The 23,028-nt window shown below is 51.6% G+C and overlaps 1 protein-coding gene across 3 annotated transcripts; it reads right to left on the reverse strand.

Annotated features, from left to right (window-relative positions):
* Positions 1 to 874: 874 nt before the first annotated feature.
* On the reverse strand, positions 875 to 21,732 carry NARF (nuclear prelamin A recognition factor). 3 transcript variants are annotated; one of them, XM_060133629.1, is made up of 11 exons: positions 21,568 to 21,732; positions 20,544 to 20,624; positions 17,411 to 17,554; positions 14,793 to 14,925; positions 11,739 to 11,873; positions 7,748 to 7,866; positions 7,029 to 7,158; positions 5,947 to 6,010; positions 4,899 to 5,036; positions 4,461 to 4,618; positions 875 to 2,545 (listed from the first exon to the last, which is right to left on the reverse strand). In XM_060133629.1, exons 1-11 carry the CDS (start codon positions 21,592 to 21,594, stop codon positions 2,304 to 2,306), a joined length of 1,371 nt encoding a protein of 456 aa, XP_059989612.1. In that variant the 5' UTR covers positions 21,595 to 21,732; the 3' UTR covers positions 875 to 2,303. The 3 variants fall into 3 exon arrangements, with proteins under 3 accessions (XP_059989612.1, XP_059989613.1, XP_059989614.1); XM_060133630.1 differs by lacking the exon at positions 17,411 to 17,554; XM_060133631.1 differs by lacking the exons at positions 17,411 to 17,554; positions 20,544 to 20,624 and having other exon boundaries at positions 21,568 to 21,697.
* Between the last annotated feature and the right edge of the window lie 1,296 nt (positions 21,733 to 23,028).

Here is a 23,028-nt window from a genome sequence, read left to right on the forward strand (position 1 = left end):
CACGGAAAAGAAGACACTTTTTCTCAGTTAAAAAGCCAGGCTTGGGCTTCCCTTTAAGTCAGTGGCAGAACTTAAGAGCCTATAACAGGCAGTGCCCTTGCCTCACACCCTAGGCCAGCATCAAACTGATGTGTGGGCGGTGCATGAACTCCAGTCCTTACTCCAGCAAAGCTGAGGAGAAAGCACCAGTATCTACACTGGCTGGAACTGGACCAAGCGGACAGGCCTGGAGGAAATGGAATTGAGAAATCTGGGCTCGGATATGGTCCAGAGCAAGGGCACTAGAGAACAGCTATTCACCAGGATGACCAACATACACACACCTACAGGACACGATCACGGTCCACTGGAGGTATCAGTGGCACCAGGACTCAGACAACAGCACTCCTGTAGGGCAGCTGCTGGGTGTGACACGAATCTGGACCTATTCTGTTCCCCTCCTCATGCCAGGATAGCACTGCTCACTAGCAGACACCCCCTGCCCGATCATGGTGCCACCCCTCACTGTGACTGCTCATATCACTTGAGTTATAACGAAGTAAAACCAATCCTCATTCCACTTTCCTCTCATGTGGCTGTAACCAAAGGTCAGCTGTGGGTAGGACCTGACGCCACATGTGCGAACACCCCGTCCCCGAGCCTGGGGGGGCGTGTTTTTGTTGTAGCTGGAAGAGGTGGCTTTCGAAGCAAGAAGAGCAGCCCCACCGGACTCCTGGCATCCCTGGCCCACAGAGGGCTTCGGGCAAAGACGCTCCCCTGCTCCAGGGTGGTGCTGGCTCCCAAAGCGCGAGGGAGTAGCCTGGGTGGGGCTGGTGAGGGAGGGCACACGCAGGCCCCTGGCTGGGGAGTCAGCATCTGGTTCATGCACTCTCCACACTCAGACACTCTTCAAGTGTTTATTCCATAATCAGTTACTGTAGAGGATAGAAACTCAATTGTATATAGGTTAAAAGGAAAAAATATACAATTTCACACATTATATCCAGTTGTCAACCCAGATAGGTATACAGGTACAATACAACATAGAGTAGATGAAGGAAATCTAACAGCTCAGGCTTACAGCACTGAGGGATCCAAGAAGAATGTCACCACCCATGATAACAAAATTCAAGTGCTTTGAACAACCAACTGGAGGCCTATCCACAGAAGTCTTTGTTTCACAGGATGAGCCCTGACATGGAGTTCCATGATTCCATAATTTCCAATTCTTTGCTAGCCCTTTCTGTTTGTGGGTAAACTGCTCTCTTCCACCTTTCTTTAAGGCGAGCTCACATGAGCACTACATGCCAGGTGGGGGAGTCCCGTCAGGAGCCACGGAGGCTTCACCGAGCCCTGTGGACGAGCCAGGCCCACGGTGTGTGGGAAGGACACCGGGAAGGAGAACGAGGAGAGGCTGGACCATCAGGAAGCTGCCTCACCCAAGTTCAGGGTCAGAAGGGCCGTCACCTGCCTGACCCCACCCAGGGAAGGATGGAGGAGGCTGACTGCCGACCACACAGCCTAGCCTGAGCAGGGCAGCTGCCTCTCCATCCTTCCATCTGTAACACCCATCACCCTTCGCAGGCCTCCCTCTGCCTCAAGGTGAGTTCACTTAAAGAATGTGAATGTGAAAGCGTGAATTTGGGACATAAGCTGCAGAGCCTGCAGGGCCACAGTTAGAGGGTCTGGTCCCAGGAGGCGGCTGTTACACAGCACTCTGGACACCACAGCAGTAAGGAATGTGGCCCACTGTTGCCAGAACTTTTTCTCCAGAAAAGCTGAAAATCCAGATTCATATTTATGAGCCCCCTGATTCCTAAAGGATGCAGTTTATTCACATTCTGGCAAAAACATTTTTAAGAATAAAATAAGTGGATAAAAATAAGAGCCAACTGGGCAGACCATAGACCCCCGCACCCTGCCCACTTCCTGTCATTTCCACATCAAATCTGTCTGAGGCATGTGTATCAGAATTTCTGGGGTCTTAGCTGTTCACAGGACACTTTCTGGATTTTCACTAAGCCCAGAAGACAGTACTCTGACTCCATTCTTGTTCTTTGGAATTTTTCAGTCTTAAAGGAAACTCAAATTGGGGCACCCTTCTCTCACGTTAAAATATTCCAATCACATACATATTACGAAGATAGCACCTCATCGAACTGAGGGAGGGGGCTGCTGACAAATGGGGGTGGCAAAGAATTCTGAAAAACCAAAGTAGTAAGAGAAAAGCTGAGCTATTTTCTTCCAGTGTCTCTGATACCCATACATGGCAGCTCCTCCATCCTCAGGCAGCAGACAGGCCTGCCTCCCAGCCTCCTCGACCTTCACCACTTGATGTCTCGGCTGTTAGCAGGATGCCCTGGGCCCTGGTACGCGGTATGCAGGGCTTCCTGGACTCGGGGGGAGTCGGTGCCATCCAGCCACTCCTGGTACAGCTCCTGCACATGGGAACTGGTCTCCGGGAGCCGCACGGGGATGTCAGTGTAGATGCCTTTCATCTTCTGCAGCAGGGCCTTGTCCATGCACCCATCCTCGGTCTGGGCTTGGCCTCTGCCGTTAAGGCACCCTGAAAAACAAAGGGAGCTTACTCTTTCCCTCCTTTCACCTTTTTTTTGGCCGCACTACATGGCATGTGGGATCTTAGTTTCCTGGCCAGGGATCGAACCCTCGCCCCCAGCAGTGGAAGCACGGAGTCTTAACTGTTGGACCACCAGGGAAGTCCCCCACCTTTCATCTTAAAGGGACGATGGTTCTGGAAGAGAGGAATGACAGCAGTGTGCAGTGTCTCGTGGCCAGAGCCTGGAGCTGGACCTTGGGCCCCAAGACCCCAGTCACAGGCTCACAGTCCCTCCTATTTACATTACCCGTGAAATGTTTTTATCTAAAGCCGAAATAACTTGCCAACCTTTTAGAAGTGAGTGGCTATGTATGCAAATCTGGATTTCCAGTTTCTCTTGAAATTTATCAAAACCAGGAGAACATAGAAATTACTAATGAACAGCTAAATCACTGGTGTCTACATAATGTGTGCATCCACATCTGGGCTGCACAGGGGAGGGGGACGGTGGATGGAGACCCATGAGCCCAACACCCTAACACCTCAGCCTGAATAAGGAATATGCCTCCTATGTATTGGCGCTACTTATTTTCAAACATGTTACATGATGTCATGACTTGTAAGATAAAAATTCATTTAAGTGAACTTGCAGCAGGACTTCCCTGGTGGTCCAGTGGTTAAGACTCTGTGCTCCCAATGCAGGGGGCCTGGGTTTGATCCCTGGTCAGGGAATTAGATCCCACATGCCACAACTAAGAGTTTGCATGCCGCAACTAAAGATCCCACGTGCCTGCAACTAAAGATCCAGCATGCCGCAACTAAAAGATCCACATGCAGCAACAAAGATCCTGCGTGCCGCAACTAAGACCCGGCACAGCCAAATAAATAAATAAAAACATGAAAATAAAAATAAAAGAATCTGCAGCAAATTTCCAAACCTCCCTCCGCTTATCCCTTGGCTGCACCCAACAGCTGCCCTCTGGACCTCACATCTCACTTGCCCAGGGGCTGCTTCTCTCTCCTCAGATCCCAGCTCCTGCTCCCCCAGCTGATGCTCTAACTACAGGGCACAAGTGAGTCCTGCTGAGCCTCTACCCTGATCGGCATGCAGGTATGGGGTGCCTCTCCTGGAGGGCCTGCATGGACCCCTCAAGCCCACAGCTCCCCCGCTGCCTCCTCGTCCTCATCTCCTGTCCACTCCTCCACTCAGACCATGGGATCTGCCCTCCGTGTCCTGGTCCCTGGAGCAAGGTCCCCAAGGCTGCCCATCCCCCACGGCCAGCGCTCGCCTCTCTGCCCTCAGCCACCCGCACTGGGGCCTCCTCTCCCTGAGCCCGTCTCGCACCTGGATCCGCGTCCCCCCGCCCCAGGTATTTCCACCTGCGTATCTTGTGGGCACCCCCCACCCCAGAATGGTACAGACATCCCTGACCCCCTCTCTGAGTTGGCTCTATCACCACCAAGGGGCCTGATGGGCCATGGGGGCCGCACGCTTCCCTCCTGCCCGACTCCACCAGCAGGTCCTCTTGCGGGACCCCTACCCCCTCTCATCGGCCTCCATCCATCACACGGGTCTCTCCCATCACTCACTGACAAACCTGGCTGGAGGAGGTAGGGGCCATTCAAGCTACCAGGCAGTCTCAGTGTTCTCGACACCAGCTGCCACACGAGCCGGCTCTCAGCTGGTGTCACCCAAGCAACTCTTCTCTGGGACCATGTCCCCAAGAGGTTTTCCAAGGTGACATCTCCCAGCCTGCATTTTCCAATATGTGGGTGTGAGAGGGACCATCATGCCACAACCACCAGGGCAGCATCCACACTCCCACAAAGCCCTTGGAGCTGAGTGAGGCTGGGGGTGGCCAATAGGGCCCGTTTCCTACAGGGCTCGGAGATGCCCAGCTCAGCCTGGGCCCCTGAGTCTTACCCCCGGCACAGGCGAGGACCTCCACAAAGTGGTACGGGAACTTGCCCTTCTTCAGCTTTAGGACCACGTTCTGGATGTTTCGAAAGCCATAAGCAGCAGCAAAGCGCAAGAGAACCTCCCCGCTCTTCTCGAGGGTGACCTCCTGGAAGTCTTTGTTCCTATAAAATCAACAGCACAGACTTTCATCTGTAGGGTCCTTCCTCTGTGGTTTGAGGATTATTTCCAGTCTAAGTTTGGAGTGTCAGCAAAATTTAAAAGTCTGTGAATAACACATAAAAGGCCTTTCGATCTTGACTGGTGTAAATTCTATAAATAGGACCTCCCTCCCAGACCTGCAGCTGGCTTTGCAGGGTGGGGGTCCTATTTATAGAATTTACACCTGACAGGCAGCACTGCCCACACAAGAAGACAGACAGAGGCCACCCCAGCCCCACACACCTCAGGGTGCGGTAGGTGACCTCCCCCACGTCCTCGTTGAACAGCTCCTTGGCCGCATGTCTGAAGATGTGCGCCAGGTATCCGTCGGAGCTGGCTCCGTCATGGCGTCTAACCTCCTCTTCCTTCATGTCTCCAAACCTCACCAGGCAGGGAAAGTGACAGCAAGAATTAAATCCAACTCCCTAAGATTTATGATCCAAGGTTGCGAAAACCTTTACAAGTATTTAGACTTTGGGCAAAAACCTCATCTGTGTTGGGTTTCACTGGCTGACATGAAGCCTGCAGGTGCAGGCGCACCCACCACTGCCCCAATGACTCCTTTCCTCTGGCTGCACGTGTGTGAAGGGTACGACCCTTAGAACCTCACAACTCGGGCCATGAGAACTAGGCATCTGAGGGCCACTTGAGAGGGCACACCATCTGTGCCCGGCCAGGACGAGGCCTCTGGGTCAGCCTGGGCCCAAACACAGGCTCTGGCCACAGGCACACCAGTCGCTTACATCCTATGCTTACAGTCCGCCTTCCACACCAGGGCCACACGTGGGCCTGACGTCACTGCCGGAAGGATCTGCTGCGCAGCCCGTGTGTGCCCTGTGGCCCTCGTGTGCTCTTGCAGTCTGTGTACACTCTGGGGAACAGGATGCAGCAGGACCACGGTCAGTGGTTGGGGTCACCACTGATGGCAGAAACCCAGTCTGCTGCTCTTGGGCAAAGGGACCTGAGGGAGCCACTCTGTGTCTGGAGGTGGCCCCCATCCCCCAGTAGGTCCAGGTGTAACGTCAGGAACATGTGAAGTTCAGGAGTGGGGGGTGCTGGTGTCCACTCCATGGTGCTGCGCATGCTCTATGCAGAGCCAAGGGTCGTACGTAGTGGGGCAACAAAGGGAGTGGCCCCCGAGGCCAGGGGCCTCACCACACCCATGCCTCAGTGTGGCATGTGGCCTCACTGTAAAGGAGGGAGGCCTTGGGACATGCGCCTGGCAGAGGTCACAAGGTCACACAGGAGGCCCCCAAGGTGCAAGGGTGCGTCTCCCTGCAAAGCCACTTACAGAGTGTCCAGAGCAGCGTCTCTCACCGAGAGGTCACTTTGTTCCATCATCTGAGTGATTTCACCTACAGACAAAGAAGCGACATAAGATGCCGTGACAGGACACGGCCCACATTTCCTCAGGAGCTGCTCCTGGTGTCACCTCCTTCCCCCGGAGGACATTCTAGGTTACAATGACCTTGGTCATCACGCCTGTCACAGGCAACAGATGCAAAGTAACACTGATGAAATGCCAGGGAAGAGTCTAATTCCTCCTTCTGCCCCTGAAACGGGGGCTTCTACAAACGTCTCCCGGTGTTTTTGTTTCCTGAGTGGAAAGCTTTCATGTGGATAGGATGACAGTTATCTGCAACAAGACCGATCGAAAATCAGGACCACTTTTGTATCTCCCTTTGCACAAGGGATCCTGAAGAAACCCTTAACACTAAGGGTGTATCCTGAATCAACTGCTGTGGTGTCAGGTGTGTGTGAGAAGACTGAACATCTGTGAAAAAGAGTAAAAATCTACTGTATTCAAAGAAAAGATGCCCGAGTGTGCTTCTTAGGAAAACCCATCATCTAAGGTGAGCAGAGGGCTGTGGCTGAGGCTCTCCCACCCCACTCACCCCCATCACCGCCATAGGAGCCTGTGCGGTGGGGACCTTTCCACGGGCTTCCATGTGGGGAGTTTCTGGTCAGGGGACCCACTGTCCTCGGAGGTTGCCAGAGAGCCAGCCACTCTGCCTCCATGCCGTAGGGACCTGTTTTCAAGGCCATTTAAAGTACACCCAGCTGGGCTTCAGCAAAGACTTAATCTACCTCTCAACTGATGGCAGCATTCCGAATGGGTCTTGAGGATTCCAGGGAATCACTCCCATCCCAACACTGAGAAGGTGCTGCGGGCTCTCTGCACAAGTCCAGGGGCAGGGCCTCCACGAGGAGTCCCCCAGCAATGTCCCCGGTCACACATGTGCTTTCTGCTTTGCTCTGAAGGAGGAAGCTTCAGTGTCCCCAGTGTGATTGTGTGTCAGGCCCTCACCGCGGACACGCACTGGCCGCGGGGCTGGCCTCCCCCTGCTGCCTTTCCTGAGGCCCCACCCTCACCTGAGGTTAGCACGCAGTCAGTGCCCCGGGAACCCCTCGAAGCCGTGAGAACATCTTCCTGAAGGGCCTCCAGCTTCTTATCATAGCAAGGGGCCACGATGACATGGAAAATCTTGTCTGGGGACAGGTTCTGTGCAGGAAAAGCAAATCCACGTTGGGGGCCATGCAGAAGGGAGGGGGCAGCTTAATGCGCTGGACCCAGAACATGCCACAAGGGAGCAGGCCTGGTGCTTTCTCGGGGTCCAAGACCCGGCTCCCACAGACCAAGTTCCTGAGCCGCAGCACCCCCAAGCCCACCCACGGCGCCACCTCGCTCAAGACCTGCTGCCTGGACACTCACAGGGAGAAGCCAGAAGCTGGCCTGTTTCCCCTGAACTATGCACGTGGTGACCAAACATCGTGACAACAAGCCGCTGCTGGACTGTAAATGAACGCCCAGCCGTTTTCCCTGCAGACTTTCCAGATGCTTCCCAAGAGACCAGGCCGCCCCTCTCCGTGCCCCTGGCTAAGCAGGAATTGGTGGCAATGCCAGAAGCTGGAAGCTGAGTGACCAGGTGTCTGGATGCCCCCTCAATCAGCAGGGCCTGGGGCTGAGACCACCTTGCACGCCCGGTGGAACCTCCCCTGCCCTCCCTCGCTTGCCCTGAGTTCCCATCAGCACCTGTCCTCACATGGAAGCTCGTTGCCTGACCTGCATGCTGCCCTTCAGGCCGGCTTACCTGCCGTCTGGCAAAGTAGTCCTTCACCAGGGATCCCATAATCTGCTGGGGAGACTTGGCAGTGCAGAGGTGGGGGGTGACAGGGTGACCTAGCACCCGCTCAGCATATCGGACCCAGCCTGAGGAGGAAAGGGCCCCGTGTCAGCTCCTCGTGGCTGCCTCACCCGGAGTAGAGCAGGACACGTCTTCTTTCAGGAGTGCGTGACAGGCTCCCTCTGACCAGGCCGCCTCTCCTCAGCGGCTCGGCCACGGGAATCCCAGGTGCGTCTGCCACAAGACTGGAGGGTGCCGGGAATGCACGCCTCCCTCGGCCCCAGACCAGACAGAATAGAGCAAGAGGAAGGTAAGAGCTGGGGTTGCAGGTCTCCCCAAATTGAGAACAAGCTTGAAGGAGCAGCTACGAGGTGGCGTCCTGGGCGGCTTGGTTCCAGCTCCACCTTGCCAGCTGCAAAGTTGTTCTCATAGCCAGGATGGGTGGCCACAGTTCAGACAGGAGCCAATGGCCACCAGGCCTACCCAGCTTCACTCACCTATTGGAAATTAACAGCCCAGTAATTGCCCACTGTTAGGACAATGCAATATGAGAAACCCACACCCTCAAGCAATGCACAATAAGCAGCACAACCTGCAGCGTGCCCACGGCATGCCCAGCATGGCCCTTAGCATCTCCCCTGAGTCGCTGACTCCCACAATGCCTTGTGAGTGCACCACCGCTGCCATAGATTCTGGGGCGGACTGCAGGTCAGAAAGGTCAGCGGACCAAACAGCCAGCAGCTCAACCTGCAGGAGCAACAGCCTGCTCCCTTCTCCCGCTGGGCACGACCTGGTGAGGAGAGCGTCTGGTGACACTGCTGATCCTACAGCTGTGTCTGGTGTGCACACCACAGCACCATGAAAGGGGTGTCGGGGGGGGGGAGCGGGGGCGAGGAAGCCTGGAGACAAGCTGCCCACCAGAACCCTGGGGCAGCCGCCTCCCCATGCCCACTCCCGGAAGGAGGAACAGCAAGCACCAGCCAATCCCATCTGAACAAACTCAAACCACAGCCATCACCTGCTTGCAGGCCTGAGCATACTCAGGCAATGTCCATGGTCACCAGCATAAGCCCCTAAGAGAAATGCTGCTGGAGGATGGCTCCCCTCGTTCCCAGCCTCTGCACATGTACACAGAATGGTTCACATTAAAAAAGAAAAACTAGGGAATTCCCTGGTGGTCCAGTGGTTAGTACTTAGCGCTTTCACTGCCGGGGCCCCAGGTTCAATCCCTAGTTGGGGAACTAGGATCCCACAAGCTGCATGGCGCGGCCAATAAATAAATAAGTAAAAAGAAAAAAGAAAAACTATCAAAGGTCGTTGAGCATTTGCGGGCTCAAGGCCACTCCCACCACAGGTCTGGCTTTGTAAGGCCCCTGTGCACCCTGGTCTCAGCGCCAGTGCCCACACATGCAGACTCGGCTCTCAGGCAGACCCCAGCTCCATGCTGCGGGTGAATGTGCTATGTGCTGTGAAGGCCTCACACAAGATCAGGCAGAACACCAGGCGGTAGGAGCCAGGGCCCCGGAGAACCTCCTGGCCAGGGCGGGGAAGAGGACCAAACAGGCATGAGGAGGAGGAACCGGGTCACAGGGTCCACAGCACCTGGCACAGACACCAGACAGACTAGCACTTTCCCACGGGCACCCCTGATCAGAACTTGCCACCAGCACCGGCGTGGGGCTTGGTAAGCCCCGCTGGCCCCCCAACTTGGTGGCAGCATGGGTGTGGGTAGGGCACCCAAATCCCACCCTGTCAGACTACCCACCTCTTCACAGTGACCCTCTCTAAAGGCAGAAAGGGAACCTGCTCAGAGAAGTGCCTGGCACAAGGTTCCCGCTCTCCAGACACTCTGCTGGGTTGGAGAGATTATTTCCCACACTTCAGCTCAATGAGTGCTCTTGGCGGGATATCACACAGCCCAAGGCCCGTGAGCATGTCCAGAGCTGAGCAGCTCAATACCCCCTCTCCCACCCACCCCCGCTGGGCAAAGGTGCGCCGGCAAGGTGGTGCTCCATTGGCTTGTGGGCAGCAAGGGCCTGCCCAGATGTCCCTATCCCGGCCTGGACGTGCTGCCCTCCAGTCTGAGGAAGCATGACTGGGACATACGGAACCTGTGTGCAGAAGCCTGGCAAGTCAGTCCAGGACCACCTATAGCCTGATTCTGCGCACCAGGTCAAATCGTCCGACTTGGTGTTGTTTTAATTTCCCTAAGTTGTCACAGGGAAGCAAAACGTCAGCACCAAATTCTAGAAAAGGGTTAGGTCCGAACCAGATCTCACCTCATCTCCCCGAATTTGAGGGGTGGCATAAACATGAACAACAGATACAGTTTTAACTGGCTTAGCTACGAAGAGCTCCCGAAGGAAAATGCATCATTATCTAGGAAGAAAACTCGGAGAAGCTCCAAACCCAAGAGTAAACAGCCCTGAGCAGCTCAGGGAGACCACCAAATGCAGCAAACACCAAGCTGGAGGAGGGGGAGTGGCTGGTCTGCAGCAACAGCAGACAGCCCAGGTCTCCACCAGTGCTGCGCTCACTCCAAGGACAGAGGGCCCATTGCTTTCTGCAGGAATCAACCACCTGCTTACTACCCAGGTCAGCAGGGCTAGTTCCTGCCAGGAGTGGAGGCTTCTGTCCCAGGCTCCATCCCAACAGGGCCTCCCACATAAGGAATCCATCGCTATCTGAAGGTTTGGTGTCAGGACAGCACAGGAATTCCTGTGATCCTGCCGACAGGAACGTGGAATGGGAAGTCTGGAACCACTGCCCTGGGGGCACAGGCCGAGCTCGGGTCATTTTATACTGCCTCTTCCTTGGATGGGTGGGAATGAGCCACAGTGAATGGCTGTGTGGCATCGAGTGAGGGCCCCACAAGGAGCCGGTGCTGGGATCCCAGGGGCAGGGGCATCTCTGCAGTGCCCTTGGAGACCTCAGCTGTGCATATCTACTCCTAAGCAGCTGCAAAAACACCTACAAGGACGTAAATGCAGAAGTGGACACCACGGTCCAGCAAAGTGTGCATTTAGAGTCAGTTTATACAGACTCTGGATACAGAAACTGCCTGACACGCCTGGAGAGCTGGGAGCATCCACGTGGGGGGTCATCTTTCCAGGAGGACAACCTACACACGGGAAATAAGCCCCACCTGATGCTGATGACCTCTCACCGGCCCGTGGGCCGCTGAACAACATCGCTCAGTTAATGAATCAACCCATGGGCCTCTTGGACAGATGGCAAATTTGCTTTCCATGGTTTTACGACTGGGTGGAAAGTATTTCCAAATTCTAAGCAACCATAATGTCAACGTTCAACTTTATTAAATCGTAATCCTAATGATTGATGGGCGACATGTAAAATGCTAGAAAAATTTGGAACCATGGTGGGGGAGGAGAGGTAAACTGAAAATAGAAACGTGAACAAAAACCTAAGATTATGTAGACCATAACTGGGCTCTCACAGACCTGATTTATTTAGAAATAATTTTTTCACTAAATGTCACTTACCAGTACAGCACTTCCTCCCTTCCCTTACGCATCATCTTTAAACATTTTCTTATTCCAAAACTTTCTATTTTTCCAGAATTAAAAAACCTGTGATAAAATTTCTCTACCTCAGGCACCAAGCTCTATATAATAAAACTAATTAAAGACTGGTTTAAAAAGTGCTCCAGGATGGAATCTAGTATTAATGTAAAGAAATATTTTTTATTATGTAACTTCTATTTAAGTTGGCAAAAGATCCATGGGTGTTCATATTATCTATAATTGTTTGGACATTTGAAATATGTCATACTTTTAATAAATATGTTGGTCGATGTAAAACTACTCAAGGCTGAAACTACTCCCCAAGACCCACTGACCCCCGACCTCATCCACTGCCTAGGCCTGCCCCCAAACATAGACTGATGTGAAAAGGTGCTTCAGGCACCCAGAGGCCCAGCCGCAGGCCCTGTGCTCACCAGGACAGGCAGAGGTCAGCATGGGTAACGTGGGCTCTTCCTCATTGTGCCGGCGGAATCGACGCACAAATTCTTTTTGACTCTCCAGGATGCTGAAATCTGCAGCGATTGTTGTATCGAAGACATAATGCACCCCTGCAGGGAAGAGAGGCGCATTCGGCTCCACATCACAGAATGTGGGATCTATTCTCAGGGTCTGGAGTGTCAGGGACAAACTGAAAGGGCAGACTCCACAAGCATCGATAGCTGCCGAAGTAGGAGACTGTGCCCTTTACTCTTTCAAACAACAGCACGTATCATTTTTCACAATAAAACATATATATTCTCTCTCCTGCTTCCTCTTTTCCCCTCTACATGTACACAAACACCTTACCGTACTCCATATGTAAATTAATGGAATATTACAAGGTACCAGCAGTATTCTCTTCCAATTCACTGGCTAAATTAAATTCCAGTCTGTAATGCTCTTTGATATCTTTAAAATAAACAAAATGAGTAAACTGGCTGAGCATACCTTTATTAAGTTGATTTTTAACTAGCTATTCTTTTCTTAATAAATATTTTTCTTTTTTTAAAACTGAAGTATAGTTGATATACAGAATTATATAATTTACAGGTGTATGATATAGTGGTTCACATATTTTAAAGGTTATGCTCCACTTATAGTTATTATAAAATATTTGCTATAGGGAATTCCCTGGCGGTCCAGTGGTTAGGACTCAGCACTCTCACTGCCATGGCCCAGGTTCAAACCCTGGTCAGGGAACTAAGATCCTGCAAGCCGCGTGGTGTGGCCAAAAACCAAATTTTTTTTGCTATATTCCCTGTGTTGTACAATATATCCTTGCGGCTTATTTTATACCTAATAATTTGTACCTCTTTATCCCCCACCCTTATAATGTCCCTCCCCCTCTTCCCTCTCCTCACTGGTAACCACTAGTTTGTTCTCTATCTGTGAGCCTGCTTCTGTTTTGTTATATTCACTAGCTTATTATATTTTTTTAGATTCCACGTATAAGAAATATCACACAGTATTTGTCTTTCTCTGTCTGACTTAATTCACTTAGCATAATACCCTCCAAGTCCATCCATGTTACTGCAAATAAGTTCTTAATATTGGAAAATAAACCTAAGACAAAAGAATGTGCTCTCAATTACAATAAAATAAAGCAAGCAAATAATTTTAATATCTGCAGCTGGTCTAAACCTTAAAAGCAGCCAGTTATTCTTAAAAAGAAATATTATGGGGCTTCCCTGGTGGCGCAGTGGTTGAGAGTCCGCCTGGCGATGCAGGGGACGCGGGTTCGTGCCCCAGTCCGGGAGGATCCCACATGCCGCGGAGCGGCTGGGCCCGTGAGCCATGGCCGCTGAGCCTGTATGTCCGGAGCCTGTGCTCCGCAATGGAAGAGGCCACGGCAGTGAGAGGCCCGCGTACTACCACCACCACCACCACCACCACCACAACAACAACAAAAAAGACATATTATGGGGATTTCCCTGGTGGAGCAGTGGTTAAGAATCTGCCTGCCAATGCAGGGGACACAGGTTCGATCCCTGGTCAAGAAGATCCCACATGCCGAGAAGCAATGAAGCCCGTGCGCCACAACTACTGAGCCTGCGCTCTAGAGCCCACGAGCCACAACTACTGAGCCCACGTGCCACAACTAATGAAGCCGTGTGCCTAGAGCCCGTGCTCTGCAACAAGAGAAGCCACTGCAATGAGAAGCCCGTGCACTGCAACGAAGAGTAGCCCCACTTGCCGCAACCAGAGAAGGACCACGCGCAGCAACAAAGACCCAATGCAGCCAAAAATAAAAATAAATTTATAAAAAATAATAAAGAAATATTATAAATATTGTGTCACCTTAAAGAGTTACCTTAAAAATATCAGTTTCACTGTGGATATATTTTCTTTATTAATATTAACACATAATGCCCAATTATTTATTTTTTAAAAATCCCCCCCCAAAAATAGGACCTTTCACTATGAGAAGACAGAGCATCTAATAACTTCGATCTCTGGTAAAACTAAGCTAACCTTAGGCTTTTTTTTTTTTTTTTTTTGTGGTACGCGGGCCTCTCACTGTTGTGGCCTCTCCCGTTGTGGAGCCCAGGCTCTGGATTAGCCCCCTGCACTGGCAGGCGGACTCTCAACCACTGCACCACCAGGGAAGCCCTAACCTTAGGCTTTTTAAGATTAAAAGCATAAAGGATGACTTAAGGAGTCCACGCTGGTAGCTGCAGCCTTAGTTTTGATTGTGGCAGGCAGTGCACCGAGAAACAGCTCCACGTGGAAAGCAACACGGAGCAGTGAGGCAGGCAGACCAGTGCGAGGACACTTAGTCTACATGTCATCTTATTTTATTAGTAATCCCAATGCGTTTACATCTTTAAAAATCCATTGAGGAACAGTAAAAACTCTTATTTGGCAAATGGCTCAAGTTCTCCTCTTCTGAGCCCACCTGTAGGACACTCTGGGTTGGAGGGGAAGTTCTAGTCTGACATGACAGACAAGACAGAAGCACTCTTATCACTGTTTGAGGCAGTATTACTCTAGTATTCATTCACATTTGAGTCCTCACGTACTGACCTTTCATTCTTCACACAAAGGACATAGCCCATTCCCTTCCTGCTCTGATCTTCAGAGAGCTTCCTGGGAAACCAGATGCCAATCATCGTAGATGTGATTCTCTATCGAATAAACGCCCTCTGTAACCACTATGAGCCAGGCGACTCGACATTGCTGGGCAAGCGTGGGTCCCAGGTGTCCCCAGCTACGTGCCCTAAGATGGTCATTTGCTGTTCCCGGAGGGGCCAGCCCGGCCGTAACACAACACCCATCTGCATGGCAAGAGGGTAAGTGACACCAGCCTACCATGCATGGGTCAGAGAGACGGTCCTCTTATGTTCCACAAAACTCTCATGGAAGTTCTTACCTATCCTGTGCCCTTGAAAATTGAACTCTAGAGATTAAAAGGGCAGTTAAAAACTCAAGTTATAAATTCAAATTAAATCAAATTTATTTGCTATAAATAATATCAAAAGGCACCTCACCAAGACTTTTGAGGAAGCCACAGAGTCTTCTGGATGCATCAGTCACACTGAGGCTGAATTTAGCAGCAAAATAAGGCAGAGACTGAGGACATACTGACACTGCCAGCACCTTGTGCTTTGAGGTATCACATTTCTAGGAGAAATAGAGAAGAACATTGTACATGTGGTGATTACACAAGGAGTGAAAGTAAGACACCTTCGTGAAAAGTCTAGAACAAACAGAATGTAACAGATGCCCAATGGAAAAACTAATAAAATATACAAGACACGGGCAAGCACAAAGAAAAAGGAGAAAAAAACGAGAATGAAAAGAATGAGACATTCCAAGAGATTTTATCAATTTTAAGAACAATATTAAATCAGAAATATATACATCGATATTATACATAAATGCAAACATCTGGAGAAAATGGATAAATTTAAAGGAAAAATAAAAGTTATGTACAATATTGGACTGTAAGTAACTGAAATGACCCATAACCATGAAAATACATGAAAATGGGGCCCTGAGGTCTGCCCCCAAGAGACCTCAAGCCCAGGTCACTTAGTGGCAAATTTTAGCAAATTTTTAAGTAGTAGATGATCCTCATTTTCTGTGAAGTCTTTAATAAATACCAAACAAACAAGCGTGAAACCAGGCTATCACACCCTGAATCCAAAACCAGATGCTGGCAGTTCAAGAAATCCCTAGAAAAATATGAACAATTTGAGTTTAGAAGAATGCTGACTCATCACGGACACGCAGGATGTAACCCAGGGGAGCAGCATGAGCAAGCATGTCGGGTATTAGAAAGTCAGCAGTGGGATCCCTTGACCTGGGATTAGAGGAGAGAAGATGCAGGATTATCATGACAGAGACTGTTAAGGTCAGACACTGCCTGCAAATGAGGAAAAGCAGAAACCTGGACAGAGGTGTTCAGTGGTCACCTTCCACCACAGTCTACCTGTGGACTGGTCACAGGACAGTCTGGTCCTGTCCCCATGCCCCTGCCTTGAAGCTCAGGCGAGACAATGCTGAGGCTGCCTGTCTCCTCTGGATGGGATTTCACTTTCATGCGACGCCTGGGAAACCCACACCCAACAAATCCATCAGGGCACCAAGCTGGCACACGCTGACCTCCAGCTCCCTCACCAACTCCTATGATGCCCGAGCCAGCCAGGCATGGTTTCTGTGGTTTGTGACCAGCAGCATCCTAATATAAATTTGGAAGCAGGAACAAGGGGGTGCAAGTTTCAAATGCTACTGGAGGAGGAAGAGCAGAGGGCGGTCTGTCCCCAGCTTCAGGAGCCAGACTCGGCACTTCCTGCCCCTCTGTCTGACGCCCTGCCCAGGGAATTGCGAGGACGCACTCCTCACTTCATTCTCACTCAAATATCACCTCCTCTGAGGGAGCCGATTTATGACCAAGAGGGGATCAGCCTAAGCCCAGAGCCGAGGGCAGCAGGGAAATAGAAACTGCTTTTTCCTGATGACAGCCCTGACTGACTGACTCAGCCAAACCCAAAACCTCTCCCTCTTCTAAGCTTTCAGTTTCATGAAATAACTAAGCATTTCCTTTTTATGCTAGTCTGACTTGGGTATCCATTTTCTATAGCCAAAATGCTGATTGGTATGAGTATCTACATCTCTTTAATAGTAAAAGATTCTGCAAACATCTATTTAATAGTAAAACTTTACCAGCATTTCCACTAAAGTCTGAAACAAGACATTAGTACTATTTTTTTAATTTAATTTTATTATTATTATTTTTTTAATTGGCCACGCCACACGTGGCATGTGGGATCTTAGTTCCCCGACCAGGGATCGAACCTGCGATCCCTGCATTGGGAGAGTGGAGCCTCAACCACTGGACCGCCAGGGAAGTCCTGACATTAGTACTATTTTTATCACTACTGCTATTTCAGGTTGATTTAAAGGTCCTAGACAATACCATAAGAAGAAGAAATAAGATATACAAAGACTGGAAAAGAAAAAATTTGTTACCTGCAGTCAGTACACCTAGAAAAAAACCTGGGCCTCACGTGGGCCAAAGTGCCCAGCACGGTGTGTAGAGCCGGTACACACACTTCCTGGGAAGCAGCTGTGAGAGCACAGAAACACCCCAGGCCAGAGTGAGGGCGAAGAGAGATGTGCTTTACAGCCTCATCTGCCTCCGCCTTTCCTGTCTTTCCCCTTCACCTGTCTTCCTGTCACTACTGGAATACAAGTGACACTGAGTAGTTCCATCTGTACAGGGAGTCTGCAGGGATGAACTGAAGGACCACAGCCCTGCCCCAGGACGCAGAGCCTGTGAGGACAGAAGCCCTGCCTCTGAGAATGCCCCAGAGGCAGAGCGGCAGCAGCTGAGCCACCACACCATCCCATGACCAAGCACTCAGAGGCCTCCCCCAAGCCAGGGGAGCCTGGTCGGTGGTGCCGGCCATAGTTGCTGCCCACATCAATGAGGGAGTGTGACTGTGGATGCGGTTTTGTTCTGACAGGGCTATGGAGAGGGTCAACTACAGCAAGGGACACAGGGCCAGGGCCAAGATGCACTCCCCAAGCCCGAGCAGAGGCTTCATGCCTCACCTTGACCTCCACCCACCTCTGGCGCCAGAAAGCGCCTGGGATGCCGTACCTTGTTAAGGTTCAGAACTCGGAAGAAGTCCTTGGCGTTCTGCTGGGAAACCTGGACTCCTTCCTCTGCAGAAACACAGCTGTCACAGGCCAGGCAGTCACTCAGGAATATCTTGGCATCAGCCAATTTATGGAATTCTCCTTTCTACGAAAAAAAGATGATGCTCTGGCCTGATTCTTCAACAAAAACTCTTTAATACTTGCTTCTTTAGAAAAAGTAACAGCGCAAGCATAATACAGAAAACTGGTGCAAAACCCCTGAGACATCCAGGCCAGGCCTGGAGCTTCAGGTGCTGCAGCCACCATGGTACCAGGGTCCCACGGATGGCAATATGCGGGGAGCGGGCCAGCACCGTCAAATGTGGCAGGAGGAGAGCTACACTTCTGGGCTTCTCCTGCCCCCACGCCTCTCCCTGCTGCCACTGGGGGCTCCTGGCTTGGCCTGCTCTGCACTCCCCGTTGAGCTCGCCCAGTCCCACGGCTCCCCACAGAAGCCTCCTGTGGAAGCCCGCAGACTGGCCTCCCTGAGAGGCTTAGCACTAACGTATTTCACTGCTGACCCGTGGGCAACAGGGCCCTCACGTCACAGAGCTGTGACGCTCAAACTCACACATCAGTGACTCTGCTCCCTTAGACACCAAGACAATAACCCTTGGCTGCTTTGTCTTCTCCTGGCTGCTCCTGCGCCCACTTGCTCCCTGCAGCTCCCTCCCTAGGCAGAGGTCCACCAGAACACAAGCCACACCTCCAATGGAGGCCCTCATCACCGTCACTCCTCCCAGCTCTCACCTCTAGCCACTCTGGCCCTTCCTGCTCTGGGTCTCCCTGAGGGAAATGCTCCCTGAGAGCCTGGCTCACCCCTCGGACCCTCGCAGACACCTGCCAGAACAGCACCCCCTGGCATCTACGTGTTGCCTCTTTTCCCTGAAATGCAAGCTCTGAGGGAGCAATCTTGTCTCATACCCTTGTGTTCTCTGACATCTCCTGTATACAGAAGGCACTCAATAAATATTTGGTGGATGAACATATGAATATTCTGAAGCCTACCAGAGCCATTTCAACAGCCCCTGATGGTTGTACATTGGTTCTTCTTTCAAACATTTGGTGAGAGAGGGCTCGCGGTGGGGGTGGTGTGGTCCTCCCGTCCACAGCAGCTCTGAACAGGAGTGCACACTGTCACCTCCGTCCTCCCCATGTGCCCCGGTGTCACTGTGCAGCGCTCACTCCGGGACCTTGTTATGTTGCAGATGCTCATTCAGGAGGTATGGACAGGACCCAAGGGTTTGCACTTCTAACAAGCCCCGAGGTGGGGCCAGAGCTGCTGCTCCAAGGGTCTGGAGCACATGGCTTGGCACACAGCTTGTGCCTAATAGGTACTGTTGAGCGGCACTGAGACTTCCATCTCCACTGCCCCTGCAGAGGTGCCCAGGACCACACTCTGAGCCGCCGCGGGCAGCAGGGCTCCCTCCTGGCCTATGAGCCACACGCCACCCCGTCATCCTCATCCTCTGCAGGCTTTCAAGGGCCAGGCCTGGTTCCTTCCCACCTGTTGCGGTCCTTCCTCTTTCTCCTGCTGCCTCTTAAACACAGGCATTCTCTGCAGAAGCCTATCCATCGGCCCTTCTCTCCAATCAGCCTCACTTCTCAGAGCAGCATCAGGCCCCTACTCAACCTCTCCAATCGCAGCCTCCAGGGAGCTCTCTCCCTCCCAAGCTCCAGACTGATATCCTGCAAAGCTCAGGGTCCGTGCAGCTCAAACTGCACTCAGCTCCCTGTGCCGCACCCCCTTTCCTGCTTCTGCCACTCTGGCTGGCCCACCCAGGCCTCACCACCCTCAGCCTCCCAAGTAGTTTCCTTCTATTCTTCCCCTACTCTAGTCAGCTTAAGCCACCTGTCTTAAGACATGCATCCAATCTATCTCCCTGCCCTTAACACCTTCCCTGTGCCTGATGAGCTTTCACCCCATCCCTACGTCCCCCACCCTCAGTTCTCACCACCCCTCAGGGCCCACTCCAGTAGCCACTTTCCTGACTGGCTCTTCCCATCGGGGGTCCGCCCACTGTGCTGGCAGGGTGCCCACTTAAGCCATGTACACACATTATCTCCCGGCTACCACAGCCCTGGGAGAGAAGTAACCCAACTCCCCATGTCACTGATAAGGAAACTGGGGCTCCCAGGGTTAGATGTCTGTCCAAGGTGATGTAGCCAGAGGGTGGGTGTGGGAGGCCCCAGGCCAGGTGCTCTGGGGCTGGAGGGCCCCAGGTGCTCCCTGCCTCTCTTCTGCCTCAGTGCCCTGGGTGCTTGTCTCATCCCCTGCTGCTCACTAAGGCCTACAGTCACCAGAGCACACAGCAGCACTGGTACATTACAGAACCAGATCAAAGCCTGTCTGACTCAATGTTGTATTAGGACTCCTAAACTAAAGAGGAAACCTGCTGCTTGCTTCTTCCATGTTGCCAATTTTCCATTTCTAAAACCGGTACCAGTACTTTTTAAGGGAAGAAATAACCTTAACCTCCCTGTACCGCATCCTCCTCTCTGTAAAATGGGGACAACAGTAGGGCTTACTTGAAATGCTCATTCTGAGCACGAAATGAGATCACATGTATAAAGCACTTTCTCTAGCGCCCAGCTCAGGGTATGCACCTAGTAATTGTAAACTGTCACTACTGGCTAAGGAAAACCTAAAAACTCAAGAACTGAGAGAAGAAACCATTAGAAAAATAAACTTACAGAATCAGGAAATCTGAATTATTTTATAAATTACCTACCTAAAATCCCATCTAACAGAATAGAACTTTTCACTAAAAAAAAAAAAAAGAAGGTTTAAACATTACAGCTCTATTTCTAATAAACAGCCAAGGACAACATTTTTCTTTGTCCCTAACATGGTATGTCTTGGCTTGGTGTATTCTGCGAAGAGACACTGTTTCGTGCTCTTACCTTGAAGATCGTGTGCCTCCAACTGACTGACTTGCACGTTTGGCCCCTGGCAGGGGCTTTTTAGCCCCTGCATTTCTTGCTTCTTTCTTTCTTACAGCAATGATGTACCTGGTGATGTGAGCCCCCAAAGAGGAGAAAAACAGCAGCAGCTGTTTACTACAGGCTGATACAAAACTGAAAAATCTACTTGCCTCTCCATTCTCGTGGGCTGGACTTGGTACATCGACTGATGCATTCTCTTGGTCATCGGTTTTTGTTTTTTTACTACATTCCTTGAAAAGGCAAAGGAACATATGAAAGAACAACTTTTAATCTGACTCTGTGAATTTAAAAAAACATACATACTTGCTGATGAATTCATCACATGTCTCAAAATCTTTTCTACAGAAATAAAAGCACTTATAATTGTGGACATACAAACACACCCATACACACCTTTATACCTGCATTGTTTGCAGCAAATGAAAACTAGAAGCAATGTGGCCTCTCATGACAGATAAATTAATGCCAGACTACCTGGACATGTGTATACTTGGAATACAACAAAGGTTGTGTGTAATGCTATGAAAAGGTATCTCCTATATAACGTTGACTGAAAGAAAGAGCAAGTGATGGAATAATATTTATGATACGATCCAATTTTGAAAAAACAAACAGAAACCCCCCTGTGCATCACAGCCTAGAAGTAAGTGGGTAACGCTATCACAGTTACCGTGGTTACCCAGGTAGCAGAAAGCCCAGCCCGTGTTTCCTTCCTGCACTTCTGTGTCGTTTTCGTTACTGTAAGCACTCAAGTTTTTAAGTAGCATAAAGCCCCCTAAAAACACTGTTGATCACCGTATCGCTAATTCACACCAAGGATGGTGTCTGCTGTGAGTGCCCTGACTGGTAGCAAAGGTTGGTCGGTTTTTCTGGTGGTTTTTGGCTTCGAAGGTACTTTGAAAGGATAGACATGCGCCCCGACGTCACGCCGCCTCCGGGAGACGGGAGCGGGAACCGGACGCGCGGGTGGCCCACCCTCAGCGGCCTCCACCCCCGAGAACGGGAGCTGCGGGCCGGCGCCCGGAGGTTCTGTCAGCGACGACGCGGAGGCAGAGGCGCTCGGAGCTGCCAGGCTCCCGACGCGCCCGAGGCCCCAGGCTCTGCGAGCGTAGGCTCCTCCCGGCCCCGGCCCCTGACCCGGACCCCGCCCCGGCCCGAGCGCGCGGAGCCCACCTTCCGCGTGCAGTGCTCACACTTCATCTGGAGCGGGGCTGGCAGGTCCGGGTGCGCGGCCTGAGCGGAGCACCAGGAGACGCGGTCACCGCCACCCGCCGCCCGCTGCCCGCCACCCGCCACCCTTTGTTGTCTTCGCTCCGACGCTGCCCCACCCCTCGCCGCTCCGCTCGACCAATGAAAGCTCCGGGAGCGAGCGAGCCACAAGCCTGAACCAACAGGAACGCGTAGAGGGCGGTGCGGCTCCACGCTTCAGGGCTCTGCCTAGGCCAATGAGACCGCGGGAAAGGGGCGGGTCAGGCCCTGGAGCCAATAGGAGCACGCGGGGCGGAGCGGGCGAGACCCCCGCGGAGACCGCTGCCGGTTCCCCGGTGGGTTTCCGCGGCGTGCGGGTCTGACGGCGGCTCTCGGTGAGCTAGCTCACCGTCCCGAAGGGACGGCCCGAGATCGTTCCTAGAGTGCTCGGGCGCGTCAGCTTGGCGCCAGACGCGCGCTCCGCTCCGGGCCAGCCGAGACGGCGCCGCCCCGCCGCCATTTTCGCCCCGAGAGGCGTCACGTAGGCCCGGCGGGGCGGCAGTGCGCACGCGCGGCGAGTCGGAAGCACGTGTCGCCGTCGGGAGCGCGAGGCACCTGTGAAGCGGTGGTGCTGGACCTGCGTCTTTCCGCTGCCTCTAGCAAACCGGGGGTGGTGGTGGGGGATACAGGGCTAAGTGGAGATGCTGAACTCTGTCCACTGTGAACATTTTATGAAGTCTGTGCATGGTCATCGTACCATCGGAAATGAGAAATACACCTGGAAGAAAAGCATGAGGGTGTCTCTATCAAACACCAGCAGTTCACAGGAATCTCAGGAATGGACCCTTCTTCCTCCTAACCTTGGCGGGGGGGCGGTCACAGAGGTCAGCAAAACATTCAAGTATATTCCATGTCCCAGAACCTCACCAGGATCTTAAAATTTTCCCCATTAAAACCTTTTTTTTTAATAGTTTTTGGCTCATACCACTTTTTTTTTTTTTTTTTTACAAATGCCATCAGTTAAATTCAGGAGGTCCTAACTGGCTGCCAGATTAACCCATTGTATTACTCAAATCTATGTCAGCACCTCTCAGAAAACATCTTCAATTATCAGCTCGAAGAAAATAATTTTAGGTTGTTATTTGTATATATTTCGTTAATGTTTTAAAAACATAAACAGTATCATCATGTGTGAAAAAAGCAAGTTACAATTAGTTTCATCAAATGTGTAGTTAGTGTTCAGGTTTCTGTCCAGGTTTCCCCAATGGTCTCACATTTTTCTAGTTTCAATCAGGATCTAAATAAGGTTCAATGTTTTATTAGTCTATATTTCAATTGGTTTGTGTGTTTGTCTCTCTTAGGAATCTTTGTTTCTAGAAAAAAAAATAAGGCTCACTTAGAAGTTAACAAATATAGTACAGGGAGTTCCCAGTCTTAAGGTTTTGG

The sequence above is a fragment of the Lagenorhynchus albirostris genome, chromosome 20 (genome assembly GCF_949774975.1).
Source record: "Lagenorhynchus albirostris chromosome 20, mLagAlb1.1, whole genome shotgun sequence".
Taxonomy (NCBI): Eukaryota; Metazoa; Chordata; class Mammalia; order Artiodactyla; family Delphinidae; genus Lagenorhynchus; species Lagenorhynchus albirostris.